Source organism: Ixodes scapularis, unplaced genomic scaffold (genome assembly GCF_016920785.2).
Source record: "Ixodes scapularis isolate PalLabHiFi unplaced genomic scaffold, ASM1692078v2 PGA_scaffold4__175_contigs__length_147842914, whole genome shotgun sequence".
Taxonomy (NCBI): domain Eukaryota; kingdom Metazoa; phylum Arthropoda; class Arachnida; order Ixodida; family Ixodidae; genus Ixodes; species Ixodes scapularis.
In genome coordinates, this window is record NW_024609879.1 from 113,922,135 (window position 1) to 113,946,650 (window position 24,516).

The following is a 24,516-nucleotide window of genomic DNA, read 5'->3' on the forward strand; positions in this document are numbered from 1 at the left end:
AACTTTGTCTGAGATGACTGTTGTAATAAAAGATCCGATGAAGAAGAGAAAGACGAGACACCCTGCGGCGGTGAGAAAGAGTGTCAAGGTTAGCTGATTGGCGAAGTCCTGATATGCTTGCGTATGGGGAATAGTCGGAATAAATAAAACGGAGGGCCCTGCTTTGAACGGATTCCAGGTTGTTAGTTAGGTATGCCTGCCACGGTGGCCATATGGAAGAAGCGAATTCTAATTTAGTTCTGACCAAGGTAGTATAAGCTAGTTGTTTTACGGGGGATGTAGCTTGTCTGAGGTTACGGCGAAGAAATCCGAGAGTGCGGTTAGCATCGGCGATGACAGTTGTTATATGAGTGGTCCATGACAGGTCAGATGTCAGATGAATTCCTAGATATTTATACGATGAACAAGCAGTTACTGGGATGCCAGAAAAGTGGTAAGAGGAGGATAGAACATGTGAACTGCGGGAAAAAGATAGCGATTTACATTTATTATAGTTTAAAGCCATTTGCCATTTATGACACCACTGAATTATAAGTTGGAGATCGTTTTGCAAGGTTAGCTGATCGTGGCGTGAATGAATGGGTCTATATATGACACAGTCATCGGCGAACAAACGTACTTCAGAAGTGATGCAATGATGGAGATCATTAATGTAGATTAAAAAAAGAAGGGGGCCAAGAACGCTTCCCTGAGGGACGCCAGACGTTACTGCGCTTGTGGTAGATTTTATATTGTTAATAGAAGTGTACTGTGTGCGATTAGTAAGGAATTCAGAAATCCAATTGACTACTGAGGGGTGAAGATTAATATTTCTTAGTTTCATTAAAAGACGTTGATGAGGGACCCTGTCAAATGCTTTGGAGAAGTCAATAAAGATGGCGTCAGTTTGAACATTGGAATCGAAATTTGAGTAAACGTCAGTTAGAAATGCTGTTAGCTGAGTTTCGCATGAGTAGGACTTGCGAAATCCGTGCTGGTGCTTAAAAAGGAGGTTATGAGAGTCTAGGAAATTTATTATGTTAGAATAGAGAATGTGCTCCAAGAGTTTGCATGAAACGCTGGTGAGCGAGATGGGACGATAGTTGCTGATTAGCTGGCGATCGCCTGTTTTATGAACGGGTATGACGTTAGCAACTTTCCAGTCTGATGGCACTTCAGAGAGTTTAAGAGATTGAGAGAATATGTTGCAGAGGAAAGTGGAAGAAATGTGTTTAGTGTTTATTAATACCTTAGAGTTAATTTGGTCATCTCCGGAGCTGGAGGACACCTTTAGTTGATCTATAGCCTTAAGTACTCCAGTACGGTCAATTACGATAGGATCCATGAGAGGGTGAATGGATTGGCACGAGTCGGGAATATTTAGTAAGTCCTCGTTAGTAGAGATGGAGCAGAAGAAATTGTTAATAGCAAGAGCGCCGTGTTTATCAGAAAGCGGAAGTCCGTCGTCATCTACAAATTGCAAAGGAAGTGAAAGTGCCGGATTGATTATTTTCCAAAACTTCTTTGGTTTCGTGTTTAGTATGTTGGGGAGGTCGATACTATAGAATTTGGTTTTGGCGTGATTTATTGCTGATTTATAAGCCCTAGCGCATTCGTAGTAGGCGTTCCAAGATATGTTCATTTATTATATCGTTATGTTTCATCACCTCATGAAGTTGCAGATGTTTTCGTTGATTATTTTGCCAAATGTTTCTCTGACAATCAGCAATCCGTTCTACCGGAGGATAAGGAGCTGATTTGTCACGATTTTTTGAGTTCCATAAGAGTGGACTCTCTTGATATTGCCGAGGCGATAAGAAAGTTAAAACCCAATTTTTGTTCTGGTGTAGATAATGTACCAGGCTTTGTTATCAAAGGTTGCGGTCAGCCGTTCATTCCTATTTTGAAACACATTTTTAATATGTCACTCAGTTCAGGCGTTTTCCCTTCGCTCTGGAAAAAATCAGTTGTTGTTCCTATCTTAAAAGGCGGTGACGCATCTGTAGTTGCGAACTACCGTCCAGCTTCTCTGCTTTGTGCTTTTTCCAAGGTTTTTGAGATTGTTGTGCATAGCAGGATGACTTTTTATTTCCGTCAAAAAATAACGCCCTTGCAGCACGGTTTCTTAAAGGGTAGGTCTGTGGAAACAAATTTGTGTACCTTTTTAAATTACTGTGTGCCGTTTGTTTTAAACAGAGAACAAGTAGATGCAATATACTTTGATTTGTCAAAAGCCTTCGATAAAGTGAGTCACGTGTTGTTTTTGTCCAAGTTACATCTGTATGGTGTCTGTACAGAATTGTGTAACTGGTTTAAGAGTTATTTGTCTTTCCGATCAAATAGTGTTCGGGTCGCTGGCAGTTATTCCAAAGAGTTTTTTTTCAATATCAGGCGTGCCCCAGGGTTCAATTTTGGGTCCTCTACTGTTTTAAATTTTTATAAATGATATAGCGTCATGTGTAAAGAACGTTGAACTGCTTTTATTTGCTGACGACATCAAGTTGTTCAAGAGTGTTCACTGTCCTTTAGATTGTGATCTGATACAACATTATGTGTCTAATATAGCACAGTGGTGTAAAAAAAAATCAGTTATTTCTTAATCCTTTAAAAACAAAAGTGATATCTTTGTGCAGACGCCGTGCGATCATAAATAACACTTATAATCTTGAGGGAAATCCGAATGAACGAGTGTCAATTGTAAGGGATCTTGGTGTGTTCATTGACTGCGGATTAACTTTTAAAAATCATGTCTCTTTTGTTCTCAGCTCTGCAATGAAAGTTCTAGGAGTTATATCGCGTTTGACCAAGCATTTTAAAAAGCCCCATTGTTCAATACATCTTTTTCATTCCTTAGTGGTTTCAAGGCTTGAGTTTGCTTCTGTGATTTGGAATTCAATATCTGTAACACAGGCTTTGATCATAGAACCTGTGCAAAAAGATTTGTACGAATTGTTTATGATAGATGGATTGGACGACGCATGTATTATGACTATGAATGCTTACTGAATAGATTTTCGCTGAAGCTTTTATCGCACAGAAGAACAGTCCTTGACTTGGTATTCCTGCATAAGATCATTAATGGTGCCACTGATTCTTCATAGCTTATTAGTAAAATCTATTTCCATGTTCCTTTCCGTGCGACGAGACAGCTCACCTGTTTTGATATTTGCTCACCATGCCGTGTGTCACCTCTTTCTCGTTTACAGACATTGTATAACAGCATTGTGCCACCTCAAGTTGACATCACCACACCCCTACCTACATTTCGCTGTCAGTTGGACAACTTTTCGTCACTTCATAGCGCGTCAGTGTATATGCATATCTATTTCTTTTTAATGAGTAGGATTTTTGTTTAAGAGTTTTTATTGTACGAGTTGGTGTACCTAAGAGAAGGCCGCTCGGCCGTTTTAGGGCACCCGAAAAATAAAGATTATTATTATTATTATTATTATTTCACCTATACTTTCCCTTCCCCTCACCACGAACGGGATCCTCCGTCATCTCCGCCAATCCACAAGAGGTCCGCGAAATATCGATGGTTGAGAACCACTGATGTAGTGAACGCTATGTATACCGCTGTCTTAAAATAGAGGGGTATATAGCACTAGTGCTTACCGCATTAACGCAAAGCAAACAAATTCACAACAACGTTCATTAGGTTGTCTTCACAAAAGGTACTCCGGATTTCTGAACAAAATAAGAAACCCCAAGCAATGTTGTGAAGCCCGATAGATATAATCTATGGAGAAAGCACTCCTTTATTTTAACGCCTCAACGCTTTCACTTTTGAAGACGCCGTGTTTAATCAATGTATTCTGGCCGATCGCATTTAGCCGTCAGAATTCTTGGCGGTGGAGTGCTCGGAACGCAGCAGATTGATACCGACTGAATTGTGGAAAGGTACAGCGCTAATCACACTTGTCTATAACGCGCGTGCGTGCGGCTTTCTCCGGGGAGCGCTAGACTGGTGGCATTCGCGGAAACTAAGCTAGTCACGTGGCGCAACATGGAACGGCCCGCTCGAGGGGTGTCGTCCTGTTCACTCTATCAGCTGGCGGCGAACGCGGAAGGCTGCTTGCACGCTTTTTACAAACATCATTGCTAGAACAATAAACACATGAAAACGTAACAACGATGTCGTTATCAAAAAACAAAAATATAACATAAAGCACTTTACTTTTATCGCTTATCAAGCTGATAGAGTGGGCAGGACACCCCTCGAGCGGGCCGTTCTATGTTGGTCCACGTGACTAGCTTAGTTTCCGCGAATGCCACCAGTCTAGCGCTCCCCGGAGAAAGCCGCTCGATTAGCACTGTACAGAAGAGGGGGGGGGGGGGGGGGGGGGGGGGAGGCGCAGGGAAGAAAATTGCCAGTCACTCTTCATCCACATAACGTAGGCCGTTCAGCAGCCGTCCCAAAAAAACCAATGGTACGTTTCGACTTGTTCGCTGAGCTTGTCCATTCTTGTTTCGGTGACTGCTTCCTTTAAAATGCGCCCGACTACCTACATCTAGGTTCTGGTGAGAAACAAAACTAAAAAGTGAGCTAGCTACGGTGAATCTATTTTAGATTTATCACAACGGCATTCCCATAACTTTCAATTATTTATTGAAATGCATAATTAAATAAATAAGGTAGTTCGAACTGGAAAACCAATTAGGGTATTACGTTTATTAAATACACCAGATCACTGTCTTGTTTCCCTTAAACTTGTACGACCCGTAATGTGACGTATACTTCTATACAATGAGCTTAGATCAGCTTAGGGGAGCGAGTGCTCCCCTAAGCTCATCGACGTCACCTTTCTAATGGAAAGAACACCATACAACAGCATTTTTGGGAACAAATGTAGAAATGTTTGGTTTTTGGTGACGTGGCAGAAATTAGGTCAATAAAACAAATTTGTGCAACGCTTGTCCCGTCACGTCATCTTTTACAGACCTCCCCCACCACGCCCCTACTCTTACTTGCCACTAGGGATGTCGCGAACCACCCTAGGTTCGACTTCGAAAGGTTTCGATATTTGCAAAGCGAACTTAGGTTCGATTTCGAAAAATTTCGATATTTTCGTACCGACCGAGGTTCGATTTCGAAAAATTCGCAACTTTTGTCCACAGCGGAGTTTCGAATTCGAAAATTTCGAAGCTTTCACGGTTTCTAAAATTTCGAATTCGAATATTTCGAATATTTTTTTACTTCAGGTTCGATAAATTCGAAGATTTCGAAATTCTTTGTAAAAAAAATTCGAAAACTTCGAACGCTTCGAATTTTTATAGACATGAAGTTCGAACAATTCGAAGATTTCGAATTTCTTTTGGCATAAAGTTCGAAAAGTTCGAAAGTTTCGATTCTCTTATAACGCTAAATTCAAAAAAAAAAAAAAAACTTTGAAGATTTTGAATTTTTTTTAATCCAAGTTTTCAAAGTTTGAAGTCCGATTTTCAGGTTTTTCTACAGTTTCAGTTTCAAATAACGTTTTCACGACTCGCTTGTTTTCACAAAATCAAGTTTAGAAAAGTTAGGGTGTGATATCTAGATTCTGCGAAGTTGGTAAGGCAATTAAATGAGACGACGAGTGTCCCGGACGTGCTAGAATATTTGCCAGTGCAGAATTGTGACCGCCAGCCCCCGGGGGGGGGGGGGGGGGTCGGGCCTTTATCATGCAGTAGTGATTGCACGAACACACTGTTTTACGAGACTCATCCAGTTCGAAACGGCCAGGGGCAAGCAGGAGGTTGAGGCTCAGAGAAACCTTGAAGCGACCTGGAAAACTAGCTCGCCACCCCTTGCACGCTGGTAGTAATCCGATCCGGTGAAGTTTATAATTGTACTGGAGGTTTATTTTCTGGGACGGAGGAATCGCCTCGCAAAAAGCACAAAAGCCGACACAACTCGAGGTCGAGGAGCGTTCTACCATACAAGTGGCGTCGGAAAAGGAAAAACGGGGGGAAAGAGGGTAGCGGGGGGGGGGGGGGGGGGGGGGGGGGGGCTTCAGTCTCTTTCTCCTTCTTGCAGGTATTTCGAACTGTTAAAGAAAACAATACGGGGAAAGAGGGCGTGTTCGAGCTTATTTTAATCTGAAACTATTTATGCATATGTATAGCTACTGTCGCTCTTCACTGCATAAAAGGTTGCGTAGATGGTCATTGTTAGAAACTCGTTGTCAGAAGGCACTGCTCGTCACATGCTTAGTGGTTCGGAAGTTCAAAGCTGTCTTTTCGACCTAAACACCTGTGCCGATAGTAACAAAAGAAAAAAAAAAAAAAGAATAAATGCGGGAATAAAAAGCAGGAGAAAAAAAAAAAAACTATCAAGAATTCGTCGGAAGTGTTCTATTCTTGCATATTCCGAGGTTCAGAACTTCGAAACAAGTTTCTTTTACCAAAATGTGTACAGGCTAAAAGAAACACGTCCCAGGAACGTGAAGCGAAAAAAAAAAAAGTTTTCTTTTAATGACGTGCTGAACTTGAACATTACTAGAAATCTTCTGCCATGAGTTAATTTATTCCTTAACGTGAAAAAACAATAAATATATTATTTTGTATTCTGCAGATGGCAATGATATGTACTGTCTGTGGTATTAATTTAAATGCGATACCTCAAACAACTTAGACGAAAATAAATATCAAGTTTAGGTCATAATTGCATGCAGATACATGTTTGGACATTTCTTCGAAACTCACGTTGAATAACAATAATCACATCTTAAGACGGCACTTACCTACGCTATACATAGATCATTCTTAAAAAAAAGTATAACATATCTACCATAAATTGCTCCGGCTGCAGCGTGCTTCAAATCTGGCACAAACGATAATCGTCAAAAACCCGTCGTCCGTCCTCGCCCCTTCGGGGATTTATTTCTTTAAACCTAAGCATGCCAGAACATTGAAATAAATGACATTGTCTTTCGTAAGGAACGCAGCACCGCGTGTAAAAGTTCGAGAAAAAAAATTACGAATGTACCCCACTACTTGAAATCAAATGAAACCATCCGCCGTTCTTTCGAAGTTCGACGAACGTCGAACTTTTACCCTATAAGTTCGAGTTCGTCGAACTTCTGACTTTTCAGAATTCGAAAGTTCGAAACTTTTCGAATTTTCTTGATAAATAAGTTCGAAAGTTCGAAATTTATCGAATTTTTTGGTCAGTCAAGTTCGAAAGTTCGACAAGCATCGAACCTTGCAGCGCAATAAGTTCGAAAGTTTGAAAAAGATCGAATTTTTTAGCGTAATAAGTTCGACGGTTCGAAAAGCGTCGAACTTCTTAGCTTAACAAGTTCGAAAATTCGACCTCCGTCGAATTTTACGGTATAGACAATTCGAAAAATCGAAATATTTCGAACCTTTCGAACCGCTTGATTCGATCATCGAAACTTCGATTCGAAAAAAGTTCGCGGCATCCCTACTTGCCACTATCAGCCTACTGTTGCGCCAATAAGACGTCTTTTGTTAGCAGACGGAGGCCCAAGGTCGGGTAATCAGCTTCGTTACTTTGTATTCTTTACTCAGGTAATTTCATCCTTGGAAAGGAACAGTCTTTGGCACCCTTTTCACAAAGTCTAAGCACGATATGTTCAGCCGAGGTCACACTGCTTATACATCATACAAAACACATTCTCCGTACAAATTCGAACGCGAGTCACCGCGATATCAGTACTTCGAATGCCGCATGGCAATTAATGAGTTCAGGGAGAAACGTTTGGCATGGGGCATTCGGACCACGGATATTGCGTCGACTTGTGTTTGCAGACTGTCTTTTGTATGGTGTATGAGAAGTGCGGCCCTCAAGCGATGCCATTAAAGGGCTAATGATTCCTTTGACTCATCTTGTATAACCAACCTCCATGATATAAAACAAGCGTAGTGTGACACGCCGGCTCCTTTGACGGATTTGTTGAAACTTCGGCGATACCTTCACTGCATGTTAGTAAGCTATGAACACACCGCTTATGCTCTGTTTCACATTAAAGGGCCACCGATAAAAAAAGGATTTAAGGGGCAAAAAATGGTACATGTTATTTTTAAAACAATTTTTCCACAAAAAAAAAGATTATTGCTCAATATTTTTCCTGTCAGACGCAATTCAGGTGCAGAAGGAGGAGGTCGCAGCCCAATAATCCCCGCCTCGTGCTTACAAACTACTTGCATCTCTCATTGGCTGGAGAGATGATTGACGTGTGAAAGGTTGGTTGTAAATTTGTATCTCCGTACCGTAATAGTATTTTAATCGACTCTTCTTTAATGCTTGAGAAGCAAATAATCAAGATAGTCATTGTTGTTATCAAATGTATTGTAAGATTACTTCTCTAGCTTCTGTTTGGAACGTTAACAAACGTGACTGCCAGCGTCTGCAGAGTGCTGAACGAGCGAAGCTCGTTGAGCTCGTCAATTTTGATGAGTGCGAGTGGTTTTAAGTTCACGGAGCTGTTTAGAGGAAGATCTCCTCAACCGACGTAGTTTGCAACAAACGACTGCCGCAAGTTCAGGTGCTACTGATGCTTGTTTTCGTAGCGGGACTGCCCTAAGCCTAGCATCCCAGATCAACTATTTGCACATATCTGGCTTGATTTCTCTCTTCGGCCGTGATGATGATGAATGAAGATGTTGGTTCCCGTCAAAACGGCCCCGCTACTCTGGGTAGTGAGCAACCGTTGTGATTGTAACCATGGTTGAATACCGAGAAAATGCCTACCTTCACGGGTGAGAATTTGCGAGAACTTTGGTTAGGCAATCGAGCGTTAGTTTGTTTATGTTTCAGTCATTTCTCATCGAAAAGCAAGTAGATCTCAAGTATTGCAGCGCACCTAGCCTACCAAAGCGAATATTTCTACGTCGGGTTTTAGATGTGCGTCATGACGTTTACCCACCTTGCTCAAGAATGCAATGCAAAAAAAAGAACACACACAAGAACACTAAAGCTGGAAGGACTGCATATTTACTTTGTTGTTGTTTTTTAGTCCTTTCGGTTGCTTATTCCTGCACATCGATAGACGCTGACATAAGCTTGTATCTGGAGTGCAAGTTCGTCTGCTTCTTGCACAGGGGTTGAGATGATGTCAGAGCGCGGAGCTTTTTTTGGCTGTTTGAAACAATAGTGGGTAGACCTCAAGGCATCTAGCATTGAGGTCTACCCACTATCCTTCCTTTGAAAGCCAATCAGAGCTCAGCGTCGTTCTGACCCCACCGCAACACCTGCGCAAGAAGCAGGCGACTTGGTCGCCGCATTGATTCTTGGCTCATGCACGATGGAACGCTAGAACGCCACTTTCATGGTCGAGTCTTCTAAGCGTTGCAGAAGTTTTTAGACGGGGACGGAATAACGGATGGGCGGACGCGAAAACAGGACGCCGAAGTGCAGCTTTTGTGTTCGCTTCTCACGTGCATTGCAGACGACGATAGACGGTGGTGAAATAGCAAACGATGCTGCAGGCCGCCGCGCGTCTGCTCACACGACTAGCAGGCAGTATACGACGCCAGACTAGACGAATCGGATTTCGCGAAAAGGAGACACTAGACTTGTCCACGTTGTCAGCTCGTTCGGTCGAGCAGGCAAGCCAGTCCAGTAGTAATGGGCGAGGTCACTGATTTGTGGGTGGGCTTATAGCGGCCGCCATGACTTGTATGACCTCATATAAATTGCGTCTGAGAACGCAAATATTGCGAGAAAAAAGGTTTCGTCGCAACATTATTAGAAACAGATACAAGTCCGAAATAAGCTTTTAAATACTGTTTGTTTGTTTTTTGTTGCACCGCTTTTTTATTGCACGACCTTTCTAAACAGAACAGAGTTCAGTTTAGAAAGGCCTGTGAACTTAGTGTTCCGTCATCACACCTTGACCGAGTGCCGGCACAGATCGGACATCAGCGCTGAGTCAGCGTTCTGCTGACACTCGTGTCGTAGGCGCGTTACTGAAGAAAAATAAAGAAATACGTTTTTTCCGAACTTGCAAATAAAAGGAACGCGTTACAAACCTAGGTTGTGCTAAAGTTGGCGAGATTACTTTTCGTGTTTATTTTATCTCTGAATTTAAACTTTTTACTCTTGACGTTAGAAGTATTCCTAACCGGTTTCCACATCCAGTGGAACGCTGATATTAGCGGCGAGATGTTTTGGTGGCGCCCTCGTATGTTTACGTCTCGTGACGCCATCACGTTGCGAACTGCAAGTTCGATGGTGTTTGTAATGAGCATGGTGGGAGCTTGAAATGCATAGCGTTCTGAAACCAACACTGCCAACACCAACAGAATAAAAGTTCTTACATTCCTCTAATTTTCGTCGAAGAAATCCTTTGCTGACGTCATACTCCGCATTCCGCCAATAGTGGAAGGCCGATCACAGCGACGGTTTCGATCGCGCACCTCGCCAACAGCGCTGTTCACGTGCCGTCGGCTACTTATCGTCTGCTATGAGCAAACATTTTGATGGTGCGATAAAAATCTGGAGAACGCTCCCGTTATCACGCGCTTAGCGCAGTCCGCGCTGTGCTTATTGGCGACGTGCGTGACTGAAAGCGCCGCTGTGGTCGGTCTTCCATGATTGGCCGAATGATGACTTTGACGTCAGCAAGATATGTCTCATTGACGGAAATAAGAGGAATGGAAGAACTTTAATTTTGGCGGTGTTGGCAGTGTTGGTTTCGGAGCACAGTGATTTCAGGCTTCAACCATGCTCCTTACAAACACCATCGAACTTCTTGTTCGCAAGGTAATGCCGTCACGAGAGAAAACCATAGGAGGGCGCCGCCAAAACATCTCGTTGCCAATTAGCGATGTGCGCGACCAGAAGCGTCGCTGTGGTCAGCTTTCCAGGATTGGCCGGACCATGGGCATATGAGCATTGTCAAATTGCCAACTTTGACGGTGGTGGTTTCGGATTGCGAGGGCTCCTAGCTTCCACTGTGCTTTTTAAAGACACCACCGAACTCGTCGTCGCACCTGATGGTAAGTAGCCAGGATAACAACTGGTGACGTCACGACGAGGCAAATCCCAGTCGTGGCGTCACGGATGGAAACCATTAGAGGGGGCCACCGAAATATCTCGGCGCTAATAGCGCTCCGCTGTATGTGCGAACAGGCCTTAATGTTCATGGAGAATTGTATATAATTACCTTTTCTTGTTCAAGGTTCCAGCTGAATGCTCGGGGAAAATAGCGCGAAATAAAAAGGTAAAAACGCCAGAATTATTTTAACTTGGCACTTACAAACACAAAAACGTTCCCAAACGTAATGGTTTTTTTGTTAGTTTTTTTTTTTTTTTTTGGGGGGGGGAAGAGATATTAGTTACGTAACAACGATACCAATTCCTTGAATTCGGTAACGCAAGTACGTTATACGTTACTGTTCATAAAAAATTTAGCTTGTAAGTTACTACGTTAAAGGAAATCCAACCGTTACCGGTAACGCCTTTACAGCTAACGCGTTACCGCCAAGACTGGCTGCCACACGTGTTCAACCAGTTTGTCGACGGGTGCCTGGTGTCAGGCCCGGACCTGATTTCCTAGTTTGCGCAGTCATGGCGTAAAGACATACCACTAAGATAATGACGTGAACAGCATACTGTTGGCTAGACATATTCACACTACGACTTCGAGTCAATTATAAGATGAGAAAACCTATAAATTTCAAGCAATATCAGAATTGCGGTACATCGAATGTTGCGTGCGCACCCACTAAAATTCCAAAGAAAAAAAAATCGGCACATGCTTAGAATGCGTTCCACGGCCAAGTAAAAAAACATGGCGGCTCGGAGATGGCAAGTATTGGAATTGTCTATAGTTCTGTATAAAAATCTAATGTCCTTAATGAGTTTCAGGCGAATTCAGAACTAACCTTACGGAATTTAAAACTTACATTGTGCAGCCACATGACAAGACGCAATTATGTAGTAAACGCTATGTACACCGTTGTCTTAAATAGGGCGGGTAATAAAAAAAAATCATTAATAGAGAGTTTTAGTAGATTGTGTTTTCAGGCCACGCTAATCGTAGCGGGAGCTTGCGCTGCCCCTTCGATGCATGCTCTGAAGCGCGCGCTTGTAGCGGTAGCGGGCCTTTGAAAACGATGTACTAAAACTCCCTATTGTTTACCATGCTAACGCGAAGATAGCGAATTCACAACATCTTTTAGGTTTTCTTCACAAAAGATACTTCGGATTTCTGAACAAAATAAGAATCCGCAAGCCACGTCATGAAGCACGAAGAATGTATATATCTGGAAACCACTAATTTTATTTAACGCCTGAAAACATGTACTTTTGAAAACTCCAAGTCTAATCATAGCATTCTGGCCACTTGCATGCAGTCGACAGAATTGTTGGTTTTGGAATGCTCGAAACACAGCAGTTCAATACAGACAAAATCGGGGACAGGTACATGTGGGGGAGTGCGATTCATTCTTTGTCTACATCACGCAGGCCGTTCAGCAGCCGTTCTAAAGGACCAAGGTACGTCTCGACTCGTTCGTTGAGCATTTCCACTCTCCTTCGGGTGACTGCTTCCCTTGAGATGCGACCGACTTTATCTTCTAGGTTCTGGTGAGAAAGGAAAAACAGAAGCTACGTAAATGCATGTCATTCTTTATCACCGCGCCATCACCATATTTACAATATTTAATTGAAATAAATAAATTGGGTTAGATAAGCTGGAAAAAAAAGGGAAAGACCACCCAAGAAAGACTTTGTGGCAGTCGAGAGTTTTTGCTTTTTGCTGAATATATTGGTCACGGTCTTGCCTGTCTTAAATATCCCTCTTTCCTTATCGTAAATTAATAATTAACACGCTCAAACATCTACACGACCCGGTGTATGTGTGTGTGTATGTGCGAGTGAGAGAGAAAGGAGAGGGGGTGAAGCCAGGGAGCGATCCGGAATTGAACACGAAAAAGCAACCGAGTATATTCAGGGGGAATTATTCTAACACGATCCGTCATATATAGCATACATTCATACTACCCTTGTGTCTGTGCATATATAGCTTTTATCGTAGTATAAAACGAATAAAAGCTGAACGGACGACGGAAGGTACATGGTATATCACCAATGAAGGGGGTATAGTTGTCTAGAGGAGATAGAGGGATAATAATCAATCGGCCCTTAAGTTAATGTACCATGTGTGTAGAAGAATCGTCGAAGTTCAGGGGGCGTTATGCCGTATCCTCCCTGTCAATCCAACCAGGACCGAGAGCACTCCATGGAACGGTTCCGAGTTCGTCCAGCCAAGGCAGCACCGAGGCCCCAGCGCACATGGCCCGACCAGAGAAACGAAAGAGCTCCACCTCCACCTATGCCCCCTATACTACGTTTCTGCTGAATTCCTATGCATCACCTATGCAAGGCGTATACGTGACGTGTTCATTTGTGGACCCCTGGAAGGCCCAAGCGGATAACAAGCCGAAGCTCTTCGGCGGTCGCTGCAGCGTGCAACGCGCCCGTCTTGGCGTCTCCGCCTGACAGCGTCGCGCTAGTTATGAAACGCTGCTAAGACGTTCGACGCGATGCTGACGAGAGCTTCAGACGATTGCAAGCAAGAACCTGGCCACGGCCATCTTTCTACTTGAGCGAGAACGCATTCGCAATCGCGAGCCTGGGAAAGGTACCGTCACGTGCATGCCGCATGTGCTTGCACGGAGGGGGCACCGGCTTTGACGCCATGCTTGCAACGGCCTATTGACGACGTGCGCGACCGAAAGCGTCGCTATGGTCGGCCTTCCACGATTGGCGCAAAAGCTGACTATGACGTCGGAAAGGGTATACCATCGACGGAAATAAGAGGAATGAAAGAACTTTAATTTCGACGGTGTTGGCAGTGTTGCTTTGAGAGCGCAATGATTTCAGGCTTGCACCATGCTATTTGCAAACACCATCGAAGTTGTTGTTCGCAAGGTAATGACGTCACAAAGGGGAACCATAGGAGGGCGCCACCAAAACAACTCGCCGCTAATACTTCTTAAAGGAGCGATGCAACAATTTTTGTACTGTGCACAAATACCGCTTAAATCGGATCCCTAACGTTAATGACCTATGAAACACGCGTTCGTTTTTCACCCCACGCAATAGAAGTCCCAGAAAAAAATTTAAGAAAAGCGAGCGGCGTTCACCCCCTCAACTCGCAGCCAGAACAAGCGGCCACGTGATCTGGAGCCGATTATATGCCGCCAGTGTTGATCATAGCCACGCGCAGGGGTTGGCAAAGCGCAGGACACGCGCTGAGTTCCAGACATTGTTATGGCTCGGCTGTTGTCGTCGTTGCAGCGATTGGACACGGGTCACAACCCGAATGCTTCTCGAGCTAGCAATTGTCACGAGCCCAAGTCGAGTGCCCACGCAATGCTCGGGTCCAATCTATGAACCGCATTCAAATATCGTCACTTGGGTGTACTGGGATCCCCGAGTTACGTCATCAAATTTTGCAAAGGAGAGATTGAATGAAAATGATCGCTTTTGTCCTTGAAATTACACCACAACAAAGGAGTTTCTTGGCCAATGGTGTTGCGTGTGAGTATCCTTGAGTCCGAGGTGTGCCAGTAAGCTAGTGTAGAGAGAAAAACATTCCAATTGAATATCGTTGCACAGCTCCTTTAAACATGCTGAGACTACAGCTAAGGCTAGAAACGCAAACTAGCCCACGCGACTGGCTTTGAGACGTCCCTTTCCAGTGCGAGAGCTCGTTCTGCAGAAGAACGTTTCAAAGCCCCGATCTCCCGGGCAAGCTATTCGAGGTGAGAAGCTCGCTAGGGGCGAGTCTGATTTCCACACTGCAGAGACGTATATTGGGAGAGTTTGGCCTATGGGTGGAGCAAAGGTCGCCGCCAGCGCCGAATACTGCCCCCGTGGTTAGAGCGTAAACTAAAAGGGCAACACAGTGTCGACCAATCAGCAGACCGCGACGTCACAGTATTGAAAACTGCATTTAGAGCGTGAAATTGAAGCGTTCAATCTCGGCGTCTCGGTACAGTATTCTAGTACACTGTAATCTCAGTGACAGTTTGCTCTGGGCCGGCTTGGTAGAACAGCGTCTTAGCTGAGACTGACGGAAAGAAAACAGTCTAAAGGCTGGAGCGCACGAGTGTCTCGAGACGTGGAATGAGCCCCGCTCAGCTCGTGCGCTGGCTTTGGCGGTGCTTTCTTCCCCCCAGTCTCAGCTCAGACGCTGTTTCTAGCAAGTCGGCCCTGTGTCTGGGGCGCACGTGCGTTCATTCTGCCGTTGAATACGGACGTGACGAAAACCTCGTATGCGCCAAGTTTTCAATCACCGAGAGTTATGCCTTTTCACTCTAGCAACGCGAAAACGGTTTAAATTAGTCGTGTCACATATGTGCAGCTCACGACCACCGCTAAAGGCTGTTTCGAGTCCTATATTTGGCCCCGAAATGCTCGCCTATTCAAGCCAATGTATGGCCAAACTCTCCCAATAAACGGCTCTGCCACACTGCGAGTAGTGCACGTGCTACCCACGCAGTTATGTTTTAATTTTCATAGTGCATGGAAGCTTGGAATTGCACATGCTTACACCAGCAGAGGAAGTTGAAGTATCCTCACTCTGGGTTGTGAACAAATTCCACCAGGCGGTGATACCCAAACTTCTCGCCGCGAATACCCCGTTCACCCTTAAGCTGAGACTAGAATCTCGGCCTTCAGCGCGAGCTTTCTGCCTTTGCTAACACAAGTGTGAACACGCGGGCACGCGCAACCAAAGCAGCGCGGAAGCCAGCGAGCCCGCGTTGAAGGCTGAGCTGCAAGTGGTGAACGGAGTATAAACCATTCTGATGTTAGCCTGAGACTGAGGCAGGAAAAGAGGAAGTTTCAAAGTAGAAGAAAAAGGAACTGTCGAAACTTCCTTTTTCTTCTACTTTGAAACTTCCTCTTTTCCTGCCTCAGTCTCAGGCTAACATTAGAATGGTTAATTTCCACCAGCTCGCCTCCGCACTCACTACAATATCATTGAACGGAGTATAGCGTTTGTAGCTTTGGCTTTAGTCTCAACTGTAGTGGGAACGACCCTTTATTCGGGAATTGATGGGTAATCATGTAAAGAAGTGCCCCTCACACTTGCAGAAGACACGAGTGTTTTCAGATTTTTTGCTATAGAAGATAGCACCTTACCTACCTACGTCTTTTTTTTTTTTTCTTCTTCTAGATCACAGGGATTCAAGTTTGAAGGGTGTCTTCATTAATGCCATGTTAACATTTAGACAAGACTGCTGTCTAGTTTGCTTCAGGAAAGTCTTCATCATGCTGAAACCTCAAAGAGGTTGCATTAATGAGTAAATAAATCATGCTTGGGTGGCTGTGGAGGGTGTGGGTGAATGCTTCTTAGGTGGTATCGCCTGCACCTGTCATAATTGCGTGTGGATAAGTCACCTTCCCAACAAAGACATGAATGTAAACGTAATTTATAACGACGATTTTTGGCAATCAAACAAAAAAACATTTCTACAGGGTGTCATGGTGTCTATTATCTTTAGTTTCTATTTTATTGGGGTTGTGGGGATATTTATACAGTGTGTAGTTGATCAGCCGTTAAAGTTTCGACGAGTCACACGCTGTAGATGAGCAATTTAGCCAGTGCAGTACAACCGCTAGCCTGGGGTTTTTAACGTGCACCACGCAGTAGTGATACACGACCGCACACCGGTACGATGCTCATCCAGATCGAAACGGGCAGGGGTGGGGCTCGAACTCAAGATCCCTGGGTTCTGCAGCGCGAGCTTTCGCTTCACGCGCGTCGAGCTGGGTGTGCGCCTTATAGTTTCTATGGCAAATTCTGTGGAGTGTTTGAAGTTCCCAAGTCAAATTTTGAACCTACCTGCAGCACAGTCCTGTGGACCTTAACGTCGTCTTCAAGGTCAATGCGATATTGATCCGCCTCAAGCTGAAATTAGTTTCGTAAGCACCTTTCACCACATGCAAAGTAAGTTGTTCTTCCGAATTAAAGGAAGCTTAAAAAATAAACATTTCAATATTATTCTAGTTAAATGTGTTTGCTTGTACCTGACGGTTCTCCAGTTCTTGTATTCTTTTTACCAACTTCGCGTTTTCGTTCCTCGCTTCCTCTTGTTTAGACATCTGAAAAAACAAAACAAAAAAAAAACAAAAAAAAACTCGTATTTATGTTTCTCAAGGACGTATTTCCTTGTTCATTCGAAGATACATAAATGTAATCATGATAAGTTGACTTTATTTCCGTGCCATTGAGACTTCAGGATAATACCAAGAGGAAAAACAATGCGGATTCCATATTCCTATATTTACAACGGGATTTTACATCGCAATGTTTATGTTTACGTAGCAAAGGCACAGAACAACGAAGATTGCGTTCTTCGGAAATTTGGCATAGACTTGCAGAACTGAACTGAAAAGGGTGCTATTAAATCATCATAGACAGCATGTGAGATGACAAAAAAAAGAGGAGGGCTGGAGACAATTCTACAGTCTACTGCGGTGTTGTACGGAGCGGCGTTCCTGGAACGCGTTCCTTTGAGGAGGAACGCGTTCCAGGAACGCCGCCGTTTTATTTTGCAACGGTGGAACTGGAACGGAAACTCGTTACATTTCGACTGGAACGGAAAAAGGAACGGCGTTCCTTTTTCAGGGGCGAAGCTCCTTAAGGGGTATTCACACGAGGGAGAAATCCTGGGGATTTCTCCCTCGTGTGAATACCCCTTTAGGGTCTAGCCTTGTCCGTCCGGGGTCCGTGCTCACATCGATCTTGCTGGTGCTCGTGCTCGTGAGCTCATGTGCTCGTGCAGGGCAAAAAAAATATAAAAAAAAGTGTTTGCGCCGTCGACAGGATTCGAACCTGTGCTGGGAGACCCCAATGGATTTCTAGTCCATCGCCTTATTCACTCGGCCACTACTGTGGGACGAGTAGGGGGCTGTGTGATGTGGTAGTAACTCAAGAGCTGCGGATATCATGGATGGAAGTTGCATGTAGCCGCTCAACGCCTATACAGGAGAGGGCGTTGCGGTCAGATGTTCGAATGCGTATATAACCACGATCCATACCACAGATTCTCTTTCTGACATGTATGAAAACGAATGAAAGGCACGGCATGCTACGGCTCAGCATCTCCGCATACAAGCACCACCGGAGATTCGCCCCAATCAACATCATTCACCACGTGGAGATGCGGTCATTTTTTTCGTCCAGTGTGGTATCTTGTGTTTTATTTCTAAGCGGAAATTCTAAAAGTATAAAAACAATATATATACAAAGAATATGATCTTGTTAACATTTTGGTTACCTATCTTAGGGTTTATTTTGTGTTGTCCTCGCTTTGTAACAGTCGGGTGTAGGAGAGCTAGATGACACTCATTATTGTTATTTTTTTTTTTTTTTTGTGCCCGAGACCGCGGTACTAAAAGCACAAGTTTTATTCTAAGAAAAAGACACAGAAAGAGGGACGATTGAAACTCGGCTACTTTCTTTGCTTCCACGAATCCTCAGACACCCAAAAATCTAAGGCAGACTACAGCCATCAATGAACTTCCACAAAGAGACCTACAGTTACAACAAGAGAACAGGTTACCTGACATCGAACACACCCTTATATCTCAAATATTGGTGACTTAAAAGATACAAAAAAAAAATATTTATTTCTTCTCTTCTTGTCCCCCACCTTCAAACTGAACAACGAATCCAACTCAAAAAAAAGCCCGTGCGTCTACCTTCCCGCGCAACACACGGAGAGCCAATCACCGCAATTTACGGGGGCAGCTCAGCAAATCGTGATGCCGAAACACATGTTTAGACCAAAAAACGCGATCTGAATTGTGTCATTAAGCAATGCCAAACGTCACTCTTGCATAGCTTAATGTCACAACTCAGACTGCGTTTTTTGGTCTAAACATGTTTTGGCATCGACATTCGCTGAGCTGCCTCCGTAAGTTGCGGTGATTGGCTATTCGAGTGTTTTGTGGCGAAGTAGACGCACGACCTTTTTTCAGAACAAACCATCACAAAGAAGGGCTTGTAGTTTCCAAGTCTGACCTTCCAAAAGCACTACCCTCTTCTTCACTTGCTCGTCTTGCGGACAGCAACATCAAGACGCAACTGCTGTTAAGTTCGAACAAGGGACTTTGTTAGATTAAAATGTGTGAGGTTGTTGTGAAACGCTCGTGGCAATGTGGGTTAACAGCACATTTGGCTCGTCTAAACTGCCCAGCACAAAAGATGGTTAAAAGCTGAAATTTTTAAAAATGAATATATCAACAAATATAAACGTGCTTTCGCTGGTCTTCTTCTGCTGCCCTTCCATCACTGCAGTCGAATTCGTATGTTGCCATTTGATGGGATAGATATAAAAACAAAACTAAACAACTTTGCTTGATATAATTAAATATGGTAATCTGCAAAATACAAAAGTAGCGTATATGTGGCGATACGTTCCACTTTTTTAAGTGTAACGGGAACGAGTTTCTTTTTCACATATAGAACTTGTAACGGGAACGCGTTCCAAAAATAAAAAAAAACAAAAAAAAAACTTTCGCCTTTCTTTTTCTTTTTTTTTTTTTTTTAGGAACGTGTGCCACACTGGTCTACTAGAAGAGAGGATGGGGTAGAATTGGGACCGGCGCGGCTCGGCAATCGGAACTCCTGAGGCTGCGTGTGTAGACAACAATCACGGCGCGAATGCTCGCGAATTCCGCGATTTAAGAGCGAAACACATGTACGACCAAAGCGTTCGATCCGACGCCCGATCCGACGTCCGATCCGACGTCCGATCGTCGCTCCGACTCGCCGCAAACGATTCTTCGTGACACCTGCTTCCGACCGAGCTTGCGACACGTCGTTCGGACGGTTGCGATCGGCTCCGCCCAGTTCTGTAACCAGTGTGTGTTGCCTCATTTCCTACTTTTCTTGGCAATGCAGTGGAAGGTACAGGCACGCGTTCCCCCTCTCATTTTGAGCCCTGAAAAAAGTGGTGCGCGGGTTCTCTTCCTCTTCCCGGAAATGCTAAGAAAAGGAAGAGGGACTCGCAACCGTATCCTCGCTCCTGTATTGCCCGCTCCCAAAAACCTGACGTCCCCATGACGTTCCCGCGAACCTGCGTCGTCAATGACTGCAGCCATCCGACCACCGCTACCACCCCTGGACAGTCGGTCGCATGCCGCAACGCCGTTCCGACGTTGCGACACGACCAAACCAGCCGCGTCCGACCGTCGTATTGCCTGATCGGACGTCGGATCGGATGGTTTCGTCGTACATGTGTTTCGCGCTCTAGGCAAAGTGTGTGCTCCCGACGCGAGTGGAAGCCAAGATCATGTTAGTCCTCTCTGAGAATGCTTCCCGCGACGATTAATTCAGGTCACAGTAGGACTTGAGTACCACTAGAAGAGAACGTCAAGTCTGCACTTCACATGAAATGGGAATCCGTACACTGTCTGAATCAATTAAGTGAAACTGAAAAGAAAGGAACCGATATGAAAAATATTCGCCTAGTATAGTTTGGACAAACATGCTGAAAAAGAGTGCATTTCGCATCACATATTCACCGAAAGAAACCGGGAAATTTTCATTCATATATATATTCATCGATAAAAAGCGAAAATTTACTTTTCAAATAAAAACCAAAAAAGGTACGCCGAATTTTCTAAAAATAAAAAACAAAAACTCAGAACCCTACCTATCACCGAACGCTGCTGGCGATTCTGCTTCCACCGCCAATGACATTTTGTACGCCCTGGAGGGTCAGTCAGTTGCAGCGCAAGAATGCCTGTCCATTCCAGAGAGTTTTATGCGTGTCATGGACAACAGGACGAACAATCCCTGAATTCCGAGAGCGGAAAACCGAAGTCTTCGCTCTAAAGTTCTGTAGCTGCGCAAGAACGTTCTCGACCAAATTCCACGGCTTCACCACAAAGGTCTCGGACACAAAAATGCATCCTAGGTTTTTGCCCCTTCTGTGTCAACACGGTCGCCGCAGAACGTGCAAGGTCGACCCTCGTCGACGCTTGGTTATGAGAATCTACCGGATCGTTCGACAAGCCGACCGGACACCGTAAGTGCCGACGAGCGTAGTTTTCGGACGCTGCTTTCTGGATGACGGGGTGTCGACGGAGCAAATTCAGCGAGCACGACGGATGACGGTTTCATTCTGGTCAAGCCCCGGCGACGAGCCAATCCGTCGTCTGGGCCGCAAAATCGGACAAGCTGAATGCTGTTTTCCCCCGGTATGACGGATCGCGCCATTTGTGTCCACGCTTGACCCGAGCACATCTGTTATTTCCATAGTATTCCTGATTGAGCCTTTCCTAGAACGTAGAACGATTGTCTCATCTGGGATGACAACTAGACTTTTATCGTACTCGTAGTTCACTTTGCTTGCGACGATACACCGTTGGCAGCTCTAAAGAAATCCGAAATTTGGCACGAGGGCAGTGCCTGCCACCGGTTTTTCGGACGCCTTAACAATGCGCGTGTTACAAATTAGAAAATGGTACCACGCGAGAATGGCTGCAACACTTGGTGTCTGCTGTCAACGCTTGAATAACCTGCGACCGAAGGCTGACGGGTTCATGCCCAACATAGTGATAACAGAAGTTTGACGTTTTTCGGCCTTAGGGAAACTTGGTTCTGTAATGGGATACCCGATAACAGATATTTTACTCCTAGTTTCGAAGTGTATTTCCGGGACCGGGATTAGTAGTCTACTGGTCAAATGTTTGGTGGTGGCGTTTCAATTGCTACCGATACATTTCTTTGGTCACATCGTCGTTCTGACCATGAATCATATTCTGAGTGTGTCTGGGTAGAGATTAAGGCATGCGATGGGCTTACAGTATCTGGTTGGAAACTAATATTTTCTACCACTGTCCGATGAAGTAAATTCTATAAAACAATTCAAGACCCTTACAAAAATATCTATGGACACTCCGAAGACGTTCTTTAGAGCAGCGTCCTTGGGAAGAACCTATAGGCAGACCACGACTATTGTTGCCTTCCTGAAGTCATCCTATGGCCGCCCTATTATTGGCCAACGAACTTTCTATGGACGTCCTACTCTAGTGACGATGTAAAGCCATCCTTTACCATATTTACACTAAGACACCCTATGGAGCAGGGGTCTTAAACACGCGGCCCGCGACTCGATGGTACGCGGCCCGCAGGCAACCGGCTACGAGTCTACCGGCTACGTGCGCTAGAAATGCACCATAGAAAATATCGTATTGGACCATAGTGATCTCATGTCGTCTATTCATTTTCGCTCGAAAAGTAGCTCTGCTCTTTTAAGATATTCAAATATTTTGTGCTTTTCTGTGTTCATTTGCCCTTTGTTTCACTTTATGTTCTGCCTCCCAGCTTTTCTCAATGTACAACGATTCCGCTACTAGGCTGCAAGCGCGAGCTATTCGTTGAAGGATGCAGTGGCGTAGACTTTCCATTTTCCCGCGGCGCGTTATTTTTTCGCCAGAACTGGAGATTGCTGCGAGAACTGAATATCCCAGCGTGCCAGAACTGGAGCACGCTGGAATTCCATTTCCCATGTATTTTGTCGATGAAGGCAACATGGGCGTTATTTTGTTTACACCATGGCACGTAAACAGCGTCTCGGTGAGAATCATGGCCCGGGCCCAGGGGGGGGGGGGGGGGGGGGGGGGGGGGGGCCCCTCTGCTCCTTCCCCTCCCCGGATTTCACCAATGGAGCACGAGCCCCCGATGCCCCCCCCCCCCCCCCCCCCCCCCCCCCCGAAGTTTTCGCCTATGGAAGGAAGGATCTCGGCTGCGCGAACTCTCGATCAGCAGGAGCAACTGCCAAACATAAAGCTACGGGCTCAGGATTCTAGCCTTCAAAAAAATTTCACCATCAAATTACAAGTATTAGTTCAAAGTGTTGTAATAAAAATCGTCGGGAAAGCAACAACTCTCAAATTAGCTGACTGTTTTTTAGAGGCATGTTGAGCTTGGTTAATTCCTGCGCCAATTGAGCAACGGGAACGATGGTGTACTTCTCTTGTTCCATTAAAAATGCCAGCACGTGCGGGAAGCTGTAATTTTAATTCTTGTTATCGCATCAGATCAGGGCCCAAAGTGGTCACAAAACAAATGAAGTCGAAAGACGTTACCGGCAAAACTCTGATTTTACAAAAAGTATGAGGGCGAGGTATCTTCTCTTTAAAACTCCCCCACTTACGTTGGCCCGCGACCTTTCCGGTGTTGGCTGTCTGGCCCCCACACTCGAATGCGTTTGAGACCACTGCTATAGAGTCTATACGGACCCTACAGAATGTCTACACAGGATCCATAAGGTGTTTATAGGGTGCCTGCAAAGAACCCATTCAAGGTCTAAAAGGGAGCACCTGCGGGGGTCGCAGGGAAGCTATACAGGGTCTACACAGGGTCCTTATGTTGCCTGCAGAGAAGCAATACAGGGTGTCCACGAAGCCCCAACGGGGTCCATAGAGAAGCCACTCAGTCTGCAGGGGGTATAGCTACGGGCTCCGCAGAGACGAATGTTGCTCAAACAACCCAGTTGGGAAACTTCCATTGAGCCTGCCCTGAAAATGTGGCACCGATCCGTACTCGAGAACCGAAATACTAGTGATCGCAACGCCGCCAATTCCCCTGCAGCGACCATTCGGGGAACTGCACAGTTGCACAGTTGCTTGTATTGGTTCGAGAGTATCGCATTCGATTGCGTCCGCTGCGACTCTTCTATATTGGCTTTGAACGGTCATTTTGGCGCCTAAGCAAATACGGTAGAATGGATTTCAGGGATGCCAACCCCGACCCCCAAGCGGACGCGCCACGAATTACTACCGAAATTAGGACGCGCTCAGCTAGAGACCCGCTACCTGAAACCACCGGTGAGACAGGCATGTAAAAAAACACTATTAATTCTGCCGCAAAGCCTTGTAAGCTAAAGATTCTAAAAAACATCACGCGACGGTCATTTTGTACTAATTTCCAATAAAGGCTCGTAGGAAAACAGCTTTTTTTCTCTTTTGTGCAAAAACATGCTTTCTAAAAGCTCATGATGACCACAGTAAAGAAAACAACATTGAGCCGCCATCTTGGCACCTCGAGCCTGGTAGTTTCGGTACTCTGGGAACATTAAGTATCTCTAGCATTAGCCGTACAAAGCAACTTTCATGTTTCAACTCGTCGCTAAAGGGTGGCGTTGTTGTCATATTCAGAATAAGATAACAGATAACAAAAGAAGATAACAAAAGGTAAGGATTATTTCGGTACATACTGAACACTTCCACCTCCACATGGAATATGCCCTGAAGTTGGACATGTCTCTAGACATCAATGTAACATATTGATGCCCGGCGCTTAATTAACAACTCTTCAACTCGGGCACCTCCCTAGAACTAATTAATACATCTACCGGCATCATTTTATTAATCTAAAAATCTATTTCTCACACTATCGAGAGGCACTAGGGTGCCCATAGACTCACCAGCGCCACAGCATGGCAATGGGAAGAAATGAAAAATGCTTTTGTATCGGGATATTCCTATATTGTTCTTACGGCCGTTCTATGACAAACCAGCGGTCCATAAATGGTTCATGAACTGTCTACAGGAATTTA

General features: G+C 44.7%; 1 protein-coding gene across 9 annotated transcripts in view; it reads right to left on the bottom strand.

Annotated features, from left to right (window-relative positions):
* Positions 1-24,516, bottom strand: part of LOC115308579 (TNF receptor-associated factor family protein DDB_G0272098-like) — a 183,088-nt gene that overhangs the window by 50,665 nt on the left and 107,907 nt on the right. For 5 of the 9 annotated variants that reach the window (XM_040220928.3, XM_040220924.3, XM_040220922.3 and 2 more), the window contains one exon: positions 16,970-17,044. The exons of 1 other annotated variant lie outside the window; for it this stretch is intronic. In XM_040220928.3, the coding sequence (XP_040076862.2) occupies positions 16,970-17,044 (75 nt within the window). Of the gene's footprint in view, positions 1-12,189; positions 12,512-16,132; positions 16,312-16,784; positions 16,851-16,969; positions 17,045-18,919; positions 19,013-24,516 lie in introns of those variants that run through there. 3 more of the 9 variants (XM_040220926.2, XM_040220929.2, XM_040220930.2) reach the window with 3 other exon arrangements.